Here is an 18,700-nt window from a genome sequence, read left to right on the forward strand (position 1 = left end):
ATTATATTCTTTTGCACATCTGAGTCATAGTATGCAAATTTCTATCCTGCTGCATGATACTTACAAAGTTGGTACAAAAAAAGCACACGTATAGTCAATTTCATTTATGAACAGAGATTCCATAATCTTAAATAAAACATTGACAAATTTAATCCATTAGGACAGTAAAAAGAATAATACATCACATCCAAGTAGCATTTAGCTCACAAATGCAAGTGTAATAGGATTTTAAATTGGAAGTTTCAGCCAGAAACCCTAAGGCAGTAGATATTAGATAACGAAGTTGTCAGCAGGCCATCTTGTAGGAGTTTCAGAGTAAATGGTCAAAAGCGAGTTGCACATCTCAACCCCGTCACCCTCAGGGGTATAAAGGTTGCTGTAAAACTTTGTGAAGAGGACTTTTCTGAAAAGAACTAGGCTGTATCTCTCCTCCCCTCTCTCAGAGAGCAGGGGTAGGGGATACTTTCCCCTTCTCAAGTCAAGAGGGAACCATTTCAATGGGACCACCTGGAGACTTTGATCTGTAATTCCTCCAGGTAGTAGGTCAGTGTCTGCCTCATGCCTGGAACATGGGAAGAGCTGAGATGGGCTGGCTAGCTGTTCAAACCACAGGGGAGGAGGGGCATTGATTATGTCAAGAGGCCTGCACTCCAAGAGTTAGCCAGGGTGGAATATTTCTTTGGAAGGGGAGCTGGCTTAAACCCTATTAAATCTTGCCCAAGAGAATGGCTTGGAAGAGTCATGGGACTCCAACAGAAAGAGCCACGATAGAGTGGGCCACCAAAACACAAGAGCTGAGATGGGAGGAGCCAATGGAAGAAAATGGCATCACCAGCACTGTGGCAGGTACAACAGAATGTATCTACTGGGGGCCTCTGCAGAACCCATAAACATAGCCAAGAAGGAAATAGTCAGTTTGAGTATTTACCAATCCCAAAGAACTTGAAACTATTTAATGAAAGTGTTTCTTTCCCAAACCTGAGAGAAAGTTCTTACTTGACTCTCCCAAACCTGAGAGAGCCACCTGGAAGAGAAGGTGATAACCTAGACAGGGAAAGAGAGCATAACCATGGCCCTACCTCCCTCCATTCCTGTTGTTGTGTTCATGCAGAAGGTCCAAGTTAGAGGAGAGGAGTTTTCACTTTAATAAAGTTTGGAATTTTGATTATTACATAGAATTGGGCATTCCAATGCCTGAACTAAAACTGTCATTTATTGTGACCATGGGATCTTTTTATTATTTAAGAGTCATGTGAATGCCTGAGATTCATCAGGACCAGAGGGGAAAGCTTCCCCAATGAATAAATTTTAAAGGCACATTGTGAATGAGATCCAAAAAGCATGGAATTTTTAAAAATTGGTAAATTGGGTCCCATCAAAATTTAAAAATTTGGAGATGTATCCACACAATGGAATGCTAATCAGCCATAAAAGGTGTGCACTAGTGATCTCTACAATAACATGGATGAATCTTACAAACATTATGCTTGGTAAGAAAAGCCAGAGAATACATACTATATGATTTTATTTATATGAAATTCTAGAAAAGGGAATATTAACCTATAGTGACAGGTACCAGATTAGTGATTGCCTGGGGCCATTGATGCTCATTGCAGCATTATTCATAATAACAAAAATATGGAAACAACCCAAATGTCCATCAACGATGCACAGATAAATACAATGTGGTATATTTTGGTAATAAAAGGAATGAAATACTGATACATTCTACAATTTGGATGGCCCTTGAAATATTATGCTAAGTGAAAGCAGTTGGACACAAAGGACCCATACATATTGTATGATCCCATTTTTATATGAACTGTCCAGAATAGGCAAATTTATAGAGACAGAAGGTAGACAAATGGTTGTCTAGGACTGGGAGAAGGGTTGGAGTGAAAAGGGAATGAGGTTCTTCTGGGGATGATGAAAATATTCCAAAATTTATCATGGAGATGATTGTACCACTCTGTGAATATACTAAAAACCATTGACTTGTACATTTTAATTTATTTTTATTTTTTTTAAGATTTTATTTTTAAGTAATCTCTACACCCAACATGGGGCTTGAACTCACAACCCTGAAATCAAGAGTTGCATGCTCTACTGATTGAGCCAGCCAGGTGCCCTCATTGACTCATACATTTTAAATGGGTGGGTCATACGGCATGAGAATTATCTCTCAATAAAGCTGATGTCCAAAAAATGGAATTGGAGACAATTGGAAATCCTTTTGGGGAAAAGAGTCAAGTTGGATTCTTACCAATACCATTAAAAATATGCATTTTTAAAAATATTTTATTTATTTATTTGAGAGAGAGAGTGAGTGAGAGAGAGCACACAAACCAGAGGGGAGAGGCAGAGGGAGAGGGAGAAGCAAACTCCCCACTGAGCAGGGAGCCCATGTAGGGCTCAATCCCAGAACCCGGGGATAATGACCTGAGCCAAAGGCAGATGCTTAACCAACTGAGCCACCCAGATGCCCCTGTACATTTTTTTTAAGTAAACTCTATGACCAACATGGGGCTTGAATTCACTATCCCAGGATCAAGAGTTGCATGCTCTACGGACTGAGCCAGCCTGGTATCCAAAAAATATACATTTCTGATTAATTAAAAACCTGAATATAAAAAAATGCTATGAAATTATTAGAAAAAAAAACTATAGAAAAATGTTTATGACCTAAGGAGTAAGGAAAATCTTGCTGAGGGAGATTCAAATAGAAAAAAAACCTTAAGGGCGCCTGGGTGGCTCAGTCGTTAAGCGTCTGCCTTCGGCTCAGGTCATGATCCCAGGGTCCTGGGATCAAGCCCCGCATCGGGCTCCCTGCTCTGCGGAAAGCCTGCTTCTCCCTCTCCCACTCCCCCTGCTTGTGTTCCCTCTCTCGCTGTGTCTCTCTCTGTCAAATAAATAAACAAAATCTTAAAAAAAAAAAAGGAAAAAAACCTTAAAAGAGAAGTGATACATTTGACTATATCACTATTAAAAACTTCTGTAGAACAATAGATACCATAAGTAAAGCTAAAGGCAGCAGACTGAGAAAAAATATTTGTAGTATATGTATTAGGAATTAAGACTCATTATGTATAAAGAACTCCTATAGTTAATAAACAAACAAACAAAAAAGAAAATAGGATACCAACAATTTACAAATGGGAAAACACAAATGGCTAATATACATATTAAAACACACATTTGATCAATTCTCCCAGGAATCAAGGAAATGTAATTTAAAATAAAAAATTTCAGGAGCACCCAGCTGGCTCAGTTGGAAGAACAAGTGTCTCTTGATCTCAGGGTTGTGAATTTGAGCCCCGTGTTGGGTGTAGAGATTATTTAAAAATAAAATCTTTAAAAAAAAATTCACCCATTAGATTAGAATTTAAAAGATTGTTAATATTAGGTGTTAGGAGGGATACGAAAAGCTTTCACAAAGTTGAAATGCCTAATTCTCATAGAGACTGCGGATAGGAATGTAAATTGGCACAGCCACTGGGAGAGCAAATGGCAGCACTGACTGAAATTTTAAATGTGTGTATATTATGACCTGGGAGCTCCCTCTGTCAGCATCTACCATAGTGAAGCACTTACAAGTGCACAAACTGGGGGCGCCTGGGTGGCTCAGTTGGTTAAGCATCTGACTTCTGCTCAGGTCATGATCTCAGGGTCCTGGGATGGAGCCCCAGGTGTGGCTCTCCAGTTATAGATCTTCAGGGAGTCTGCTTGTCCCTCTCCTCCTCCCCTCCCCTTGCCCCTCCCTGCTTCGTACTCTCTCTGTCTCTCAAATAAATGAATAAAATCTTAAAAAAAAAAAAAAGAACAAAACAAACAAACAGGGGCGCCTGGGTGGTTCAGTGGGTTGAGCGTCTGCCTTCGGCTCAGGGTCCTGGGATCGAGCCCCAAGTCAGGCTTCCCTGCTCAGCAGGAAGCCTGCTTCTCCCTCTCCCTCGGTCCTCCTCCTGCTTGTGCTCTCTCTCTCTCTCAAATAAATAAATAAATAAATAATAAAATCTTAAAACAAACAAACGAACACGTGCACAAGCAGCTTGTATAAAGATGTGCATGGCAGCTTTGCTCATCCTAGGACAAACTGGGGGAAAATTTAAAGGGTCTAAGTTTTATTGGGAGTAGACTGGCTATGCACAATTTAAAAGACAAGGTTGATTTTTATGTGCAGAGAATGACCTCCAGGATTTATTCTTGGTGACAAAACAAATGTTTTGTCGACCAATATGTTTGGTATGATACCATTTAGTAAAATCAACCTCACACAAAACAATGTTATCTGCAGGTATGTGTAGATTTAAAACATAAGAGTAAAGGCTGAGATACTATCAACCTGAAAATAACAGCCAATAATAGCATATTATTGAGTGTTTTCTATTAAAAAAAAAAAACTGCTCTGAGCCCTTTGAAAGATTTTCCTCATTTAATCCTTATAATGACCCCATAAGATGTGTACCACTATCATCTTCATGATGATGAACTGAAGCTGAGAGAGGTTAAATAACTTGATCAAGTCATGCGTAAGGTGCAGAATCAAGATTTGAATTTGTAGGGCGACTGGGTGACTCAGTTGTTAAGCGTCCGCCTTCGGCTCAGGTCATGATCCCAGGGTCCTGGGATCAAGCCCCGCATCAGGCTCCCTGCTCCGCGGGAGGCCTGCTTCTCCCTCTCCTACTCCCCCTGCTTGTGTTCCCTCTCTCGTTGTGTCTCTCTCTGTCAAATAAATAAATACAATCTTAAAAAAAAAAAAGATTTGAATTTGTAAATAATCTCTCTTATATGTGGAATCTAAAATAGTCAAACTTATAAAAGAAGAGAGTAGTCTGGTGGTTACAGGGCCTGGGGGGAGAGGGAAACTGGGAGGTGATGGTCACAGAGCACAAAGTTTCAGTTATGCAAGATAAGTAAGTTCTGAAAATCTGTTCTACAGCATAGCACCTATAACTAGCAATATTTTATTTTATTTTATTTTTTAAAGATTTATTTATTTATTTATTTATTTGAGAGCTAGAGAGCAGAGGGGCAGAGGGAGAGGGAGAAGGAGAGAAGCAGACTCCCGGCTAAGCATGGAGCCCTACGTGGGGCTCAATCCTGGGGACCCTGAGATCATGACCTGAGCCAAACCAAGAATTGGTCACAACCTACTGTGCCATCGAGGTGCCCCACAGTATTATATTTTATAATTGAATTTTGCTAAGAGGGTAGATGTTATGTTAGATGTTCTTACCACACAACAAAAATAATAATAAAGAGAAGGAAGAAAACTTTGGGGGAGGATGGAAACATCTATGGGCTTGATAGTGGTAATGATTTCACAGGCATATTTAATCCCAAACTCATTGAATTGTATGCATTAAATATATATCTCTTTTTACATGTTAATCATACATCAATAAAGTGGGTTTTTTTTTTTTTTTGAGGGAAAAAAATCAAAAACCAAACCCAAACCAACCAACCAAACAAAAGATTTGAACTTGGAGAATCTTGCTCCATAGCTGTAAGTCTTAACTTGGGTTATATGTGGGGAAGGGGAGGGACGCCTGTATTACTTTGGCTAAATGTGGGCGGCTCAGTCTTTTAGGCAACTGGCTCTTGATTTCAGCTTAGGTCATGATCTCAGGGTCGTGAGATGGGGCCCTGCATCACATTCCATGCTCAGTGGGGAGACTGCCTGAGGTTCTCTCTCCTTCTCCCTCTGCCCCCCCCACTCTCTCTCTCTCTAAAATAAATAAATAAATCTTTAAAAGTTTAAAAAATATATGCGGGGACAGGGAACTAGCATTGGGATAGTGGTCAAAAGAGCCATGGCCCAAATTTGTAATGTCTTTATTTTGTTTAAAGGTGAATTAATTTTTTTTAAGATTTTATTTATTTTTTTATTTGAGCAAGAGAGAACGAGTGAGAGAGAGCAGGGAGGCCTACACCGAGCTTGATCCCAGGACCCCAGGATCATGATCTGAGCCGAAGATGCTTAACCTACTGAGCCACCCAGGTGCTTAACCTACTGAGCCACCCAGGTGCCCTGTAAGAGTGCATTAATTAAAAAAAAAAAAAAGTAAAGGTGCATTAATTTTTTGTGTCAAATTTACTTAAAAAAGAAATATGGCAATTTACTAATTTTTATAGAAGGTGAAAGAGATAACCCTGATCCCACTGTGTTATTCTTAGAAATGACATCAGGATAGGCTTTTTCCTTTTTTTTTTTAAAGTACTTTTTTTTTATAAAGATTTTGTTTATTTATTTGAGAGAGAGAGAATGAGAGAGAGAGAGCACCTGAGAGGGGGGAGGGTGAGCGGGAGAAGCAGAGGGAGAAGCAGTCCTGATGCGGGACTCGATCCTGGGACTCCAGGTTCATGATCTGAGCCAAAGGCAGTCGCTTAACCAACTGAGCCACCCAGGCGCCCCTCCTTTTTCTTTTTTTTTTAAAGATTTTATTTATTTATTTGTCAGAAAGAGAGAGCGGGCACAAGCAGGGGAAGCGGCAGGCAGAAGGAGAGGGAGAAGCAGGCTCCCCACTGAGCAAGGAGCCCGACACGGGACTCCATCCCAGGACCCTGGGATCACGACCCAAGACAAAGGCAGACACTCAACCAACTGAGCCACCCACGTGTCCCAACATAGGCTTTTTCCAAAGCACTTTAGAAACTGCAGATGAGCACTCTCTGACATGACAACTTAAAATATGATGAATAAAGAAAAAATATGATGAGTAAAATGCATTTAATTTGGAAACTACGGTATGCTAAAATTGAGATTAAGACAAAACTCAAGTACCTCTTTCTTCGGTCTTACCATAACCTTATTTCAACTTCTTTCCTGCTCCTACACATTCCAGGAGAAGAAATCCATGCTCTATTTCCTGTCCATGTTTTGCTGAATTTGCTCCCATTTTATCCTCTGCCCAGAATGCTTGCACCCTCACCTCCTTGGTTCACTCACTCCTTCAGGGAGCCATCTGTACCTAGTTCAATGCAAAGCATGGAGGCCTTTAATATGTGTTAATAGACCTTGGAATGATTACTGAAGAAGTCTTCTTATCCAACAGATCAGGACCAGAAATTGAATAATTCTGTTAAAGAAAGAAATCACAGAATGGGACCTATACTTACTTTTAATATTTCATTTTAACATCAAGCATATTTATATACATTCACACACCAATGTTTGATGTAAGGCAAGGTTGAGAATGAGTCCTCTGGAGCTCTGCATTATCTTTCTTGAGCAACTTACACCCACAATATACATTTTGATGATTTCCATTTTGGGTTTCTTTCTTTCTTTTTTTTTTTAAAGTAGCTCCACGCCCAACATGGGGCTTGAACTCAGGACCCTGAGGTCCAGAGTCACGTGCTACACCAACTGAGCCAGCCAGGCGCCCCACTTTGGGTTTCTTTAAAGTGGAGCAAGAACTTCAACACACCTGAGAAGGAAATCTGTGTCAGGACTTGAAATTACTGCGCTTAGAATTATTTACCCAACTTTTTACAATTGTTTTGCCCACACTTATTTCAATGGTAATTTTTGTGTTTTTCTGTTTTTCTGTGACTCAGCTTTTACTGGATCTTTTCAAAGCATTCCACTCAGTTTAGAAAAAAAAAAACTTAATGAAATGTTGCAAACATACAAGGAGAAAAACAGAAGGAACACTTGTACCCACATTGAGCTGTATGAATGCTAACATTTTGCTAAAGTTGCTTCAGAGTTTTCAAAAAGGAATAAACATTACAGATAGAGTTGAAACCTGCTGCACGCACTCCACACTGATTTCATTTCTATTCCACCCTCCGCATCCAGGACAGCTATCCCAAACTCAGCATTTACCTTACTCATATGCGCATTGGTGGTTCAGTGGTACAATTCTCGCCTCCCTACCTTACTCATATGCGTTTGTTTGTTTGTTCATTTATTTGAGGGGGAGAGGGGCAGAGGGAGAGGGAAAGTGGGAATCCATAGCGGACTCCCTGCAGAGCATGGAGCCAGACGCAGGGCTGAGATGACCCTGAGATCAGGACCTGAGCTGAAAGCAAGAGCTGGACACTCAACTGGCTGCACCACCCAGGCAACACCCCATATGTGTTTTTATACTTATTACATATGTGTGCCAATAAGTATATGGCTTTGTTTGACATATTTGGACTCTATATGTAAATGGTGTCCCATGCACACATGATTCTGCAACTTGATTTTTTTCTCTCATCATTCTGTGTTTACAATTAATCCTTGTTGCTATATAGAGCTCTAGTGAATACATTTGCATTCAATTCATAGTATTTTGTAAATATTTCAAAACTTGTTTTTTTCTCTTGTTGAACATTTATTTCCATTTTTTTCCATTACAAACAACACCGCAGCGATCATTCCTTCATAAATCTCCTTGTAGATATATGTGGGAGTTTCTGTAGTGTAGACAATATAGGGACGCCTGGGGGCTCACTTGGTTAAGTGTCTGCCTTTGGCTCAGGTCATGATCCCAGGGTCCTGGGATCAAGTCCCACATCAGGCTCCTTGCTTAGTGGGGAGCCTGCTTCTCCCTCTGCCTCTCTCTCTCTCTCTCTGACAAATAAATAAAATCTTAAAAAAAAAAAAAAGAAAAATTGAATTTGGGAGTCAAAGGGCATGCATATCTTTACAAGTATATCATCAAATTATTTTCTAACATGGTTGTAGCAGTTGATGCTCTTTCTAGCAGTGTGTGAGAGTTCATTGCTCCATACCCAACACTCACCCTATCATTCCTTCAAGTTTTTTCCCAGTTAGATAGGTGTGGAATGGTATCTCAAGTGATTTTAGTTTGATAATGAGGTTCCTTATCTCTTCATATGTTTATTGGCAATCCAGAAGTCTTCTAGGAATTGCTTGTTTCTGTCCTTTGCTCACTTCTCTGTTATCTTTTATTCTTGACTTGTAGAAATTTTTGTTAAATTCTGGATACCTAGCCTAGTCGATTAAATGAATTGCAAATATCTTTGCCAGATTGCAGCTTGTAATTTATCTTTGTTCATGTCATCTTTTCTTTTTTTAAAAGATTTTTAAATAAATCTCTGCACCCAACATGGGGCTTGAACTCATGACCCCGAGATCAAGAATCGCACAGTCCTCCAACTGAGCCAGCCAGGCACCCCTGTTCATGTCATCTTTTGTTGAATAAATGTTTCTAAATTATAGGTAATCACATTTATCAATCTTTTCTGTCATTGTTTGTGCTTTTAGGTTTTAAGAAATACTTGCTTATTCTGAGAAAAAGGTTCTCCTAACATTCTCTTCAAAATGTGTTAAGCTTTATTTCTAATGTTTAGGTCTTTATTCCACGTTGATATGGTTTTCAGTATGGTGTGGGGGGTAGGGACCTAGCTTTCTTTTTTTCTGTATACACAACCATCTTACCCCAGGTTCTCTGAAAAATAGAACCCAAGGCACCACCTCTTACTGAAGTATTGAGAGGAGTAATCCCAAGGCAGTAAGAGTTAAGGAGAAGGGAAATGGAGAGTAGAAGAAAAGAAAACAAGTATCAGTTGATATGTTGCCAAGCTGGCCATAGCATCCCAAGGAAATCCAGCCTGGGTCACCTAGGACATCTTTCCGACATGTTCTGTGTATGCACCACACCTCCGAATAGTCCATCAGAGAGAGAAAGAAGGGCAAACAATTTATCTGCCGGATCCTCTTTTCTCCTCCCTGTTCTTGGTTGAAGTTTACTCCACTGGAATTTTACTCACTTCCGGGTTGAGTTACACATTTTCTCTGTGTAGCCAGTGGGCAAACCAGTCTCCAGCACTGTTGTATGGAGCCTGATGCTTTATCTGAGCCTGACAGTGATGGAAGAGGCATGAGTTTGGTAAGGTGGGACCTGGGCACCAGAACCACTTCTGCTGTGTTGGGAGCAATGGAAGCCACACCAAAGCCAGGTTCTCACTCTATGGTGAGATTGAGACAACTAGAAGTAGTACAGGAAGAAACATCAATAGCTTCTGGGGCTTCCAGGGGCAGGTGGGTCCAGGTATATTATTTGAATTCTTTACAACCAATTTCCTTATAATTGAATAGTTTATTCTCTACCCATCCACCCCCCGCCATTATAATGCCACTGTTGAATATATCCAGTCTGCATATATTCACAGACCTCTTTCCAGAGTCTCTTTTCTATTCTATCCACCAACATGTCTATCCTCAAGCCAGGATCACACCGTGTTAACTGTAACGTTAAAGTAAGTTGGTAGCTGGAGTGACGGTCTATTTTGTTCTCATCTTCAAAACTGTCTTATCCTTTTTCTCTCCTATATGAATTTTAAGACCAGTCTGTTTAGTTTCACAAATAGTCATATTTGGATTTCATTTAAAATTATATTGGATTTATGAACTAATTTGGGAAGAACTTACATGTTTATGTCATTAAATCTTCCAATTCATGAACCTGGTAGATCTCTCCATTTATTCAGATCTCTCTCTGTGTGTATGTACAGGTATTCTTCAATTTTGTAATTTTCTTCACAATGACACTTTTTGTCAGATTGATTCCTACTAATCTTATTTTTTTCCTTATTGTAAATGGGATCTTTGTTCTTACCACAAGTTCTGATTATTTACTGATGTTGAAAGACTACTGATTTCTCTGTATTGATCCTGAATACAGCACGTTTGCTAAACTCCCTTATTAGTTTTAGTAGATTCTTTTTTCTTCCTCAGTTCAAGTTTAATAGAAACAACAAAAGACAAAAACTGATGCCCTACTACTGTACATAACAGTTGGCCTGCCCCATAACAGCTCAGGCCCTTCTCTCCAGAGGAAGAAAGGCTGGCTCCCCAACCCCTGCAGGACAGGCCTGTCCTGTCTCCATACCACATCTCCACAGAGTCTAAAGTCTTATGTTCTAAGCATGACAATAGTACAAAAGAGATTTTGTTTTCATGGCCACCCACTGCAGCCCAGCCCTAAAATGACCCGGCGCTCACTTCTGCTTAGAGAAATATTCTTTGCTCTTCTGGACATCAGGCTTGATGGTATCACTGCCAGGCTTCCAGCCAGCTGGGCACACTTTCCCACGCTTGTCAGTAAACTGGAAGGCCTGAACCAGTCGCAGAGTCTCATCCACAGAGCGGCCGACAGGAAGGTCATTTACCGTGATCTGCCTAAGGATACCTTTATCATCAACGATAAAGAGGGCCCTGAACGAGATGCCTTCATCAGCCTTTAAGACTCCATAGTCCTGAGCAATGGTATGCTTGGGGTCTGATACCAAGGGAATGTTCATGGGTCCCAGTCCTCCTTGTTTCTTGGGTGTGTTGATCCATGCCAGGTGACAGAAATGAGAATCCACAGAAGCATCAATCACTTGACAGTTGAGTTTCTTAAATTCTTCTGCCCTGTCACTGAAAGCAATGATTTCAGTGGGGCACACAAAGGTGAAGTCAAGAGGGTAAAAGAAGAACACAATGTCTTTTCCTTTGTAGTCAGATAGGCTGAGGTCTTTGAACTGGCCATCTGGCATAACAGCCGTGGCTTTGAAGTTGGGGGCAGGATGCCCAATTTTGGCATTTCCTGAAGACATCGTGCTATCAGCGGCTCTGAGAACAAAAACGCCGAAGACAAGGCAGGAAGAAGACCAGTTTTAATAGATTCTATTCTGTGGATTATCTAGGGTTTTTGTATGTAATCAATCACGATATTTGTAAATAACAACAATGGCTTCTGATCTCAGTTTTAAAGATTTTTAGAAATCATGAATGAGGGGTGCCTGGGCGGCTCAGTCATTAAGTGTCTGCCTTTGGTTCAGGTCATGGTCCCAGGGTCCTGGGATCGAGCCCCGCATCGGGCTCCCTGCTCAGCAGGAAGCCTGCTTCTCCCTCTCCCACTCCCCCTGCTTGTGTTCCCTCTCTCGCTGTGTCTCTCTCTGTCAAATAAATAAATAAATAAATAAATCTTAAAAAATAAGAAGAAAGAAATCATGAATGAGTATTAAATTTTGTTGATTTTTTTTTGTATTTATTGGAATGGTCAGGTTTTCTCCTTTAATCTGTTCACAAGGCAGACGCTTAACCAACTGAGATAGTCGGTTTTATAATTTAAGTACACCTGGCATCAATAGGTTATGAAATCAAATACAGCTGACCCTGGATGAGCATAAAACTCACATGCACAGCAGCCCATTACCTACAAGGATTACACTGATGGTTCTTTTTTTTTTTTAAGATTTTATTTTTAAGTAATCTCTATACCCAACATGGGGCTCAAATTTACAACTCTGAGATCAAGAGTTACGTGCTCCACCAACTGAGCCCGCCAGGTACCCCGCACTGATGATTCTTTTAAAACAGAATGGAGAGTATCAGTTAAGTGGAAGTCAATTTAAAAAGTGTTCACTTGGTGCCTGGTGACTCAGTTGGTTAAGTGTCTGCCTTCGGCTCAGGTCATGATGCCAGGATCCTAGGATCGAGCCCTGTATCAGGCTCCTTGCTTAGCAGGGAGCCTGCTTCTTCCTCTCCCTCTGCCTACCGTGCCCCATGCTTGTACACTCTCTCTCTCTCAAATGAATAAATAAAATCTTTAAAAATAAAAAAATAAATAAATAAAAAGTGTTCACTGTTTAAGGAAATCTGGTTGTGGTGACAAAGCACATGCTTTATAAGTCGACGTAAGTTGTCTCCATTCAACTAAATTCAAGAAATAGTTACTGGGAAATGACATTAAGTATCATGTTAGGCCATCATGGTTAAAAACAAAGGTGAAACAAATAGTTCCTGGGGTGCCTGGCTGGCTCAGTCGGTAGCGTGCGGCTTTTGATCTTGGGGTCGTGAGATTAAGTCCCACGTTGGGTGTAGAGTTTACTTAATAATAAAGACAAAACAAAAAACAAACAAGCAAACAGAAACCAAATAGTTCCTGTTCACAAAATATTTTCCAACCTAGTAGAGAGGTTAAGACCAAGTGCATACAGACATAATCATGATACAAAAAGAGTAAGACAGATGTCTAGGATGTACAAAAACTGTCATGGAGGGGAGGTGTAACTGGGGAAAAGGAGTGATCAGGAAAGGAGTCTTAGAGGAGGTAGATTATGCAGTAAACTAAGAAAGGTGTTAGACCGTTGATGTTCATACCAGCTAGCGCCTTTCATTGCTTCCTATCTGTCAGTGGTTGCCTTGAAAGCAAGGAGAGCCCTGATTACCATTTCTTTTCTTGTTAGCCTTGCACACAGATTCTTCCTCTCTGTCCAGCCCTTTCAGATGAAAGGTCCACACCCTAACCCCTGGAACCGTGAATATGTTATGTTACATGGCAAGGGAGAACTAAGATTGGATGTGGAAATAAATTTGCTAATCAGCTGACCTTTAAATGAGGAGATTATCCTGGATTATCCTGATGGGCCCAGGGTAATCTCAAGAGAGCTAAGAAGTGAAAGAGGGAAGCCGGAGAGTTAGTGCCAGAGGGATACAGCCTGAGAAAGACTTGACCTGTCATTGTTGGCTTGGAAGATGGAAGGGCGTCAGGAGCCAAAGAATGACGCAGCCTCTAGAGGCTGGAAAAGGTAAGGAAAATGGATTCTCTCCTAGAGCCTCCAGAGGAAAATCCAGCCTGGAGACAACTTAATTTTAGCCCAGTGGGTCCCATTTCAGACTTCAGACCTACAGAACTATAAGAGAGTAAATCTGTGTTATTTTAAGCCACCAAGTTTGTGGTAATTTGTTACAGTAGCAGTAAGAAAATAACACAAAAGTTTAATAAAGTTAATCAGGAGAAAGAACAGGTTTTGAAGGAAAGCTCATGGCTTTGTTCTTGCAAAGCTAAGGAGCTGGTTGTTATTTGTGAAAGAGCCAGAATTTCTGGCCATTGGAAATGTGGGTTTGGATCTCAGAAAAGACACTGGGATTTGGGATCCTAGAATCATCTCATAGAGGAGACACTTGACCCCTAAAGCATGGGTGAGATGGCTTGAAAGAGAAAATTTAGAGCAGTGTTGTGCAATAGAAATATAGCACAAACCATGAATGTGAGCCACATTTGCAATTTAAATTTTTCAGTAACCATGTTAAATACATTAAAAAGGAACAGATAAGGGGCGCCTGGGTGGCTCAGTCGTTAAGCGTCTGCCTTCGGCTCAGGTCATGATCCCAGGGTCCTGGGATCGAGTCCCGCATCGGGCTCCCCGCTCGGCGGGAAGCCTGCTTCTCCCTCTCCCACTCCCCCTGCTTGTGTTCCCTCTCTCGCTGTGTCTCTCTCTGTCAAATAAATAAATAAAATCTTTAAAAAAAAAAAAAAAAAAAAGGAACAGATAAAATTAAATTTTAATGGCATACTTGGTTGTACTCAACATATCCTAATTATTATTGTTTCAACATATAATTACTATAAAAAGTATTAATGAGATATTTTATAGTCTCTTTTTGGTATGAAGTCTCTAAAATCTGGTATGCGTTTTACACTTATAGCGCTTTTCAGTTCAGTATATCTATAATGAATTTCAAGGGCTCTATAACCATCATGTGGTTGGTGGCTACTCTATTGGGCAGTGCTGTTTAGAGAAAGAACAGACACAAAGGATGGAGCCTTGAGAGATACCTGCATTTAGGAGACAGGAGGAGGAAAAGGACCCAGTGAATGAATAGAAATAGGAGGAGAATCAGGAAGTGCAATGCTTCAAAATCTAAAGGAATTTTACTTAGGGAAACATGGGGGGTGAGGGGTGGGAAGCATCACATGCTCTTTTTCTTCAGTGCTCTGGCTCATTCAACTCTTTCATTTTAGAGGGTTTCCCCCATCTGTACTGAAGCTCTATACTACAAAGTCACTTTCCTTTGCTCTCCCTTTAATAGTCTCATATATACATCTAGTCATATATTTAGGGGCTCAAACATAGGTGGCTGGGGTAACAGGGTGACTAGGGAAAAAAGAAAGGAGCACTGAGGTGGCATGAGGTTGTTGGAGGATGTGATGATTTGGAACAGGTGCCTGGTGGGAGTAAGATGGAGATCATGTTACCATGACAACTGATTATTTCATTGGTCCAATGACCAGTTGCCATGGTGACAAAATCTTTGTGTCAATGTGACATGGATCCCAAGGGAGAAGATGCTTGTGCAAAGGACCCTTTGCTCATTGGTAAAGCTTTTATATTTGCAATAATTCCTGCATTGCTTGATGAAACCTCCCCCAGGAACTTCAATCAACACTGATGGCCCCCCTCCTCCTTCCTGTTCATTTATAGCAATCACTGCTTGCAAACTGCACACAGTTTCATTGTTCATGTTCTATATAGTGTTTTCTTATCTGATAGTCTTTAATTGTTTTAGCAATTTATCTCTTTCTCCTACATAGATATAATCCTGTTGAAGGCAGGGATCATTCTTATAATTCAGTGGGTTTTCAAAGGACTGGGGGTTAGTGGAAAAAGGAGACCTTTGGGCCAGACAGATCTGCATTTATATACCACCTCTGCTTCTGCCATTTGCCAATTGCGTGGCCTTAGGAAAGTCATTTTATCTTCTTGAAATCTAGTTTTCTTCTCCAAAATGGGGATAATAAAACTTGCATTGCAGGGTTGCTGTGATGATTACAGATAACCTAAATAAAGTAGCTGGCCTGCAGCAGGGACTCAATAAATAGTTCTAATTATTACAACATGACGCCCAGCCCAGTCCTGGATATCATGATTAGCACTTAGTAAAACCTGGTGAATAATAAGACAATGATGATAGATGATAGGGTAACAGTAGGACTAGATTTAATCTTCCAGGTCCTTAAAGATCAGTTGTCCTGTGATGGCCCAACTACACCTCAGCTGCAATTCTTTTTTTTTTTTCAGCCGAAAGGTCTCACACTTATTACTGAACCAACCTGGTTCAGAGGCATAGTAACAGAGAAAAATCATTTCCCTGATAAAACATGGCCAGGTAGGAGGGATGTTTACAGAGTGATAGGATAGGAACACATGATCTTCATGCAGCTTAAAAATGTGTGCTTATTAGGTGTGGCATCTCATGATGTGTGATGCCTTACAGACCCAGCTTGGTTCTTCTCCAGTGCCTCCTCTTGGAGTTGTACCTGATTTTATTACCAGTTTTCATCCGAATCCACTGGGGAATGGGATGATTCTGCTTTTGTTTCTTGGCCAGGAATCCCTTGATTCCGAAAGTCTTGTGAGAAAATGTGACGGAGAACAGTCAGTCACACACACCAAGATGGCGGCAAAAAGGGGGAAAGCTCAGCTGCAATTCTTAACTTGCAGTCCCAGTTATGCTGATTTTAACTTCTTCGGAGAAAATCTTTTTAGGTTATTCATTAGAAAAAGGAGAGGAGGGGGTGTCTGGGTGGCTCAGTCCTTAGGCGTCTGCCTTTGGCTCAGTCAGGAAGCCTGTTTCTCCCTCTCCCACCCCCTCTGCTTGTGTTCCCTCTCTCACTGTGCCTCTCTCTGTCAAATAAATAAATAAAAAATCTTAAAAAAAAAAAAAAGAAAAGAAAAAGGAGAGATAACTAGATATTTTGTGCCTCCTTGATAGAAGAACATACTACCAGTGAAGTAGTTGTGACAAAAAAAAAAAAAGTTACACATGAATATCTAATTCAGCCTCTAGACCCAACTCCTGATTTACAGAAGACGCGGAGGGCAGAGCACAGGCTAAACAACCACCACAGGGAAGCAATCAGCAAGATCCAGATTGGGAGAAACACTACAGGAAAAATAGTGCAGTTCCTTCAACAAACACATTGCAAGGAAAAAAGAGGGAGAAGGAACTTATAAATTAAAAAAGATTTAAGGGACAGATCATCCAATTTCCATTTGTGGATATTACTTGAGCCTTGATTCAAACAAACAAAATGTTAAGAAATTCTTAAGGGGATTGGAAATATAAACACAGACAGGATGGACCAAAGATCTCTCTCTCTCTCTCTCTTTTTTTTAAGATTTTATTTATTTATTTGACAGAGAGTGGGTGCACAAGCAGGGAGAGTGGCAGGCAGAGGGAGAAGCAGGCTCCTCACGGAGCAAGGAGTCTGATGCGGGGCTTGATCCCAGGACCCTGGGATCATGACCTGAGCAGAAGGCAGACGCTTAACCGACTGAGCCACCCAGGCATCCCAAAGATCTGTCTTAATATATGTCTTCATATATTTATTTTCTGACTTCAAAAATTCCCATTAATTTTTAGATAAGATAATGTTATGATGTGTCAAAATAGCAGTTCTTATCTTTTGGAGATTCACTTTTAACATATGTGTGTATTGATGAAGCATGGTATCTGGAATTTGCTTTAAAATATCACAGAAGGGGCAATGTGAGGGTGAGAGTAGTGATCTAGATGAAACAAGGTTGGCTACTACATGATTACTGTCGAAGCTGGATGATGGGGAGGGTTCAGTGTATTATTTGCCTATTTGCATTGGTTTGAAGTTTTCCATAGAAAATAGTTTGAAGAGATTAAGGAATCGTATTTAAAACAGTAAGTCCAGGGGCATCTGGGTGGCACAGCTGGTTGGGCATCTGACTCTTGGTTTTGGCTCAGGTTGTGATTTCGGGGTGGTGAGATTGAGCCCTGTGATGGGCTCCATGCTCAGTGTGGAGTCTGCTTGAGATTCTCTCTCCCTGTGCCCCTCCTGCGTGTGCTCTCTCTCCTCTCTCTATAATCAATCAATCTTAAAAAAAAATAAAACAATAAGTCCATTTATCCAAGACTGTATGCACAGCAAAGATGCTTAGATGTGAAGAAGTACAGAATATTCCTTACTACAGTGTTGGATAACTGCATCACGTTGGTTTAATGAATAAATTAATGTGTATCTCCCCTAGCTGGCTCTCCATAGTGAGGCTTCTACATTGTGCACACAAATAATATTTTTTCTATTTCAAATTACAATTAGTATCATTCATGATGTTGTAGGTTAAATTCCTTGAAAAAACAGACTCTGATAGGGAGTTTGTGGGCAAGAAGTTTTTTGGTGGTGAAGTGTGCTTTTGTGATCAGTTCTAGTGGAGGAGTGAAGTCAAGAGGAATATGTAGAGGAAGGAGTTGACCTGTGATACAGTTGCCAAACAGGGTCATCTGATCTAGCACCCATACCCCTAGCTCCTAAGGAGCTCAGGAGAAGGAAGGCCCTTCAAATATGTACAGCCTGGACCACTAGGTCCAGGCCTTTATACTTGGAATCACCCTCCTGCCTCCCTTGCCCCAGTAAACTTGAATTAATCCTTCAAGGCTGATCTCAAATGTTTCTGTGTCTGCACACTTTTCTTAAAACATCCACCGCCATGTTGTTGTCCAGTTTTCCCAGCACCATTTGTTGAAGAGTTATTCTCTTTCTCCTTGGATAGTCTTTCCTGCTTTGTTGGAGATTAATTGACCATGTAATTATGGGTTCATTTCTGGGTTTTCTATTCTGTTCCATTGATCTGTCTATTTTTGTGCCAATTCCATACTGTTTTGATCATTACAGCTTTGTAATATAACTTGAAATCCAGAATTGTGATGCCTCCAGCTTTTTCTTTTTCAAGGTTGCTTTGGCTATTTGGGGTTTTTGTGGTTCCATACAAGTTTTAGGATTGCTTCTTCTAGCAGCTTTTTCTTTTTTGAGGTTACTTTGGCTATTTGGGGTATTTTGTGATTCCATACAAGTTTTAGGATTGCTTGTTCTAGCTCTGTAAAAGATGCTGTTGGTATTTTGATAGGGTTTGCATTAAATGTGTGGATTGCTTTGGGTAGTAT

At 40.5% G+C, this 18,700-nt stretch overlaps 1 protein-coding gene, 1 long non-coding RNA gene and 1 pseudogene across 2 annotated transcripts in view; all 3 read right to left on the reverse strand.

The window, feature by feature from the left end:
• Window positions 1-18,700, reverse strand: part of LOC118527416 (uncharacterized) — a 50,876-nt gene that overhangs the window by 16,993 nt on the left and 15,183 nt on the right. The window lies entirely within an intron of this gene.
• LOC118527411 (peroxiredoxin-1 pseudogene) lies at window positions 10,843-11,602 on the reverse strand (annotated as a pseudogene).
• Window positions 15,813-18,248, reverse strand: LOC118527393 (large ribosomal subunit protein eL39-like). Its single transcript, XM_036079190.2, has 2 exons — window positions 18,225-18,248; window positions 15,813-16,144 (listed from the first exon to the last, which is right to left on the reverse strand). Exons 1-2 carry the CDS (start codon window positions 18,246-18,248, stop codon window positions 15,995-15,997), a joined length of 174 nt encoding a protein of 57 aa, XP_035935083.1. The 3' UTR covers window positions 15,813-15,994.

The sequence above is a fragment of the Halichoerus grypus genome, chromosome 5, assembly GCF_964656455.1.
Source record: "Halichoerus grypus chromosome 5, mHalGry1.hap1.1, whole genome shotgun sequence".
Classification (NCBI taxonomy): Eukaryota; Metazoa; Chordata; class Mammalia; order Carnivora; family Phocidae; genus Halichoerus; species Halichoerus grypus.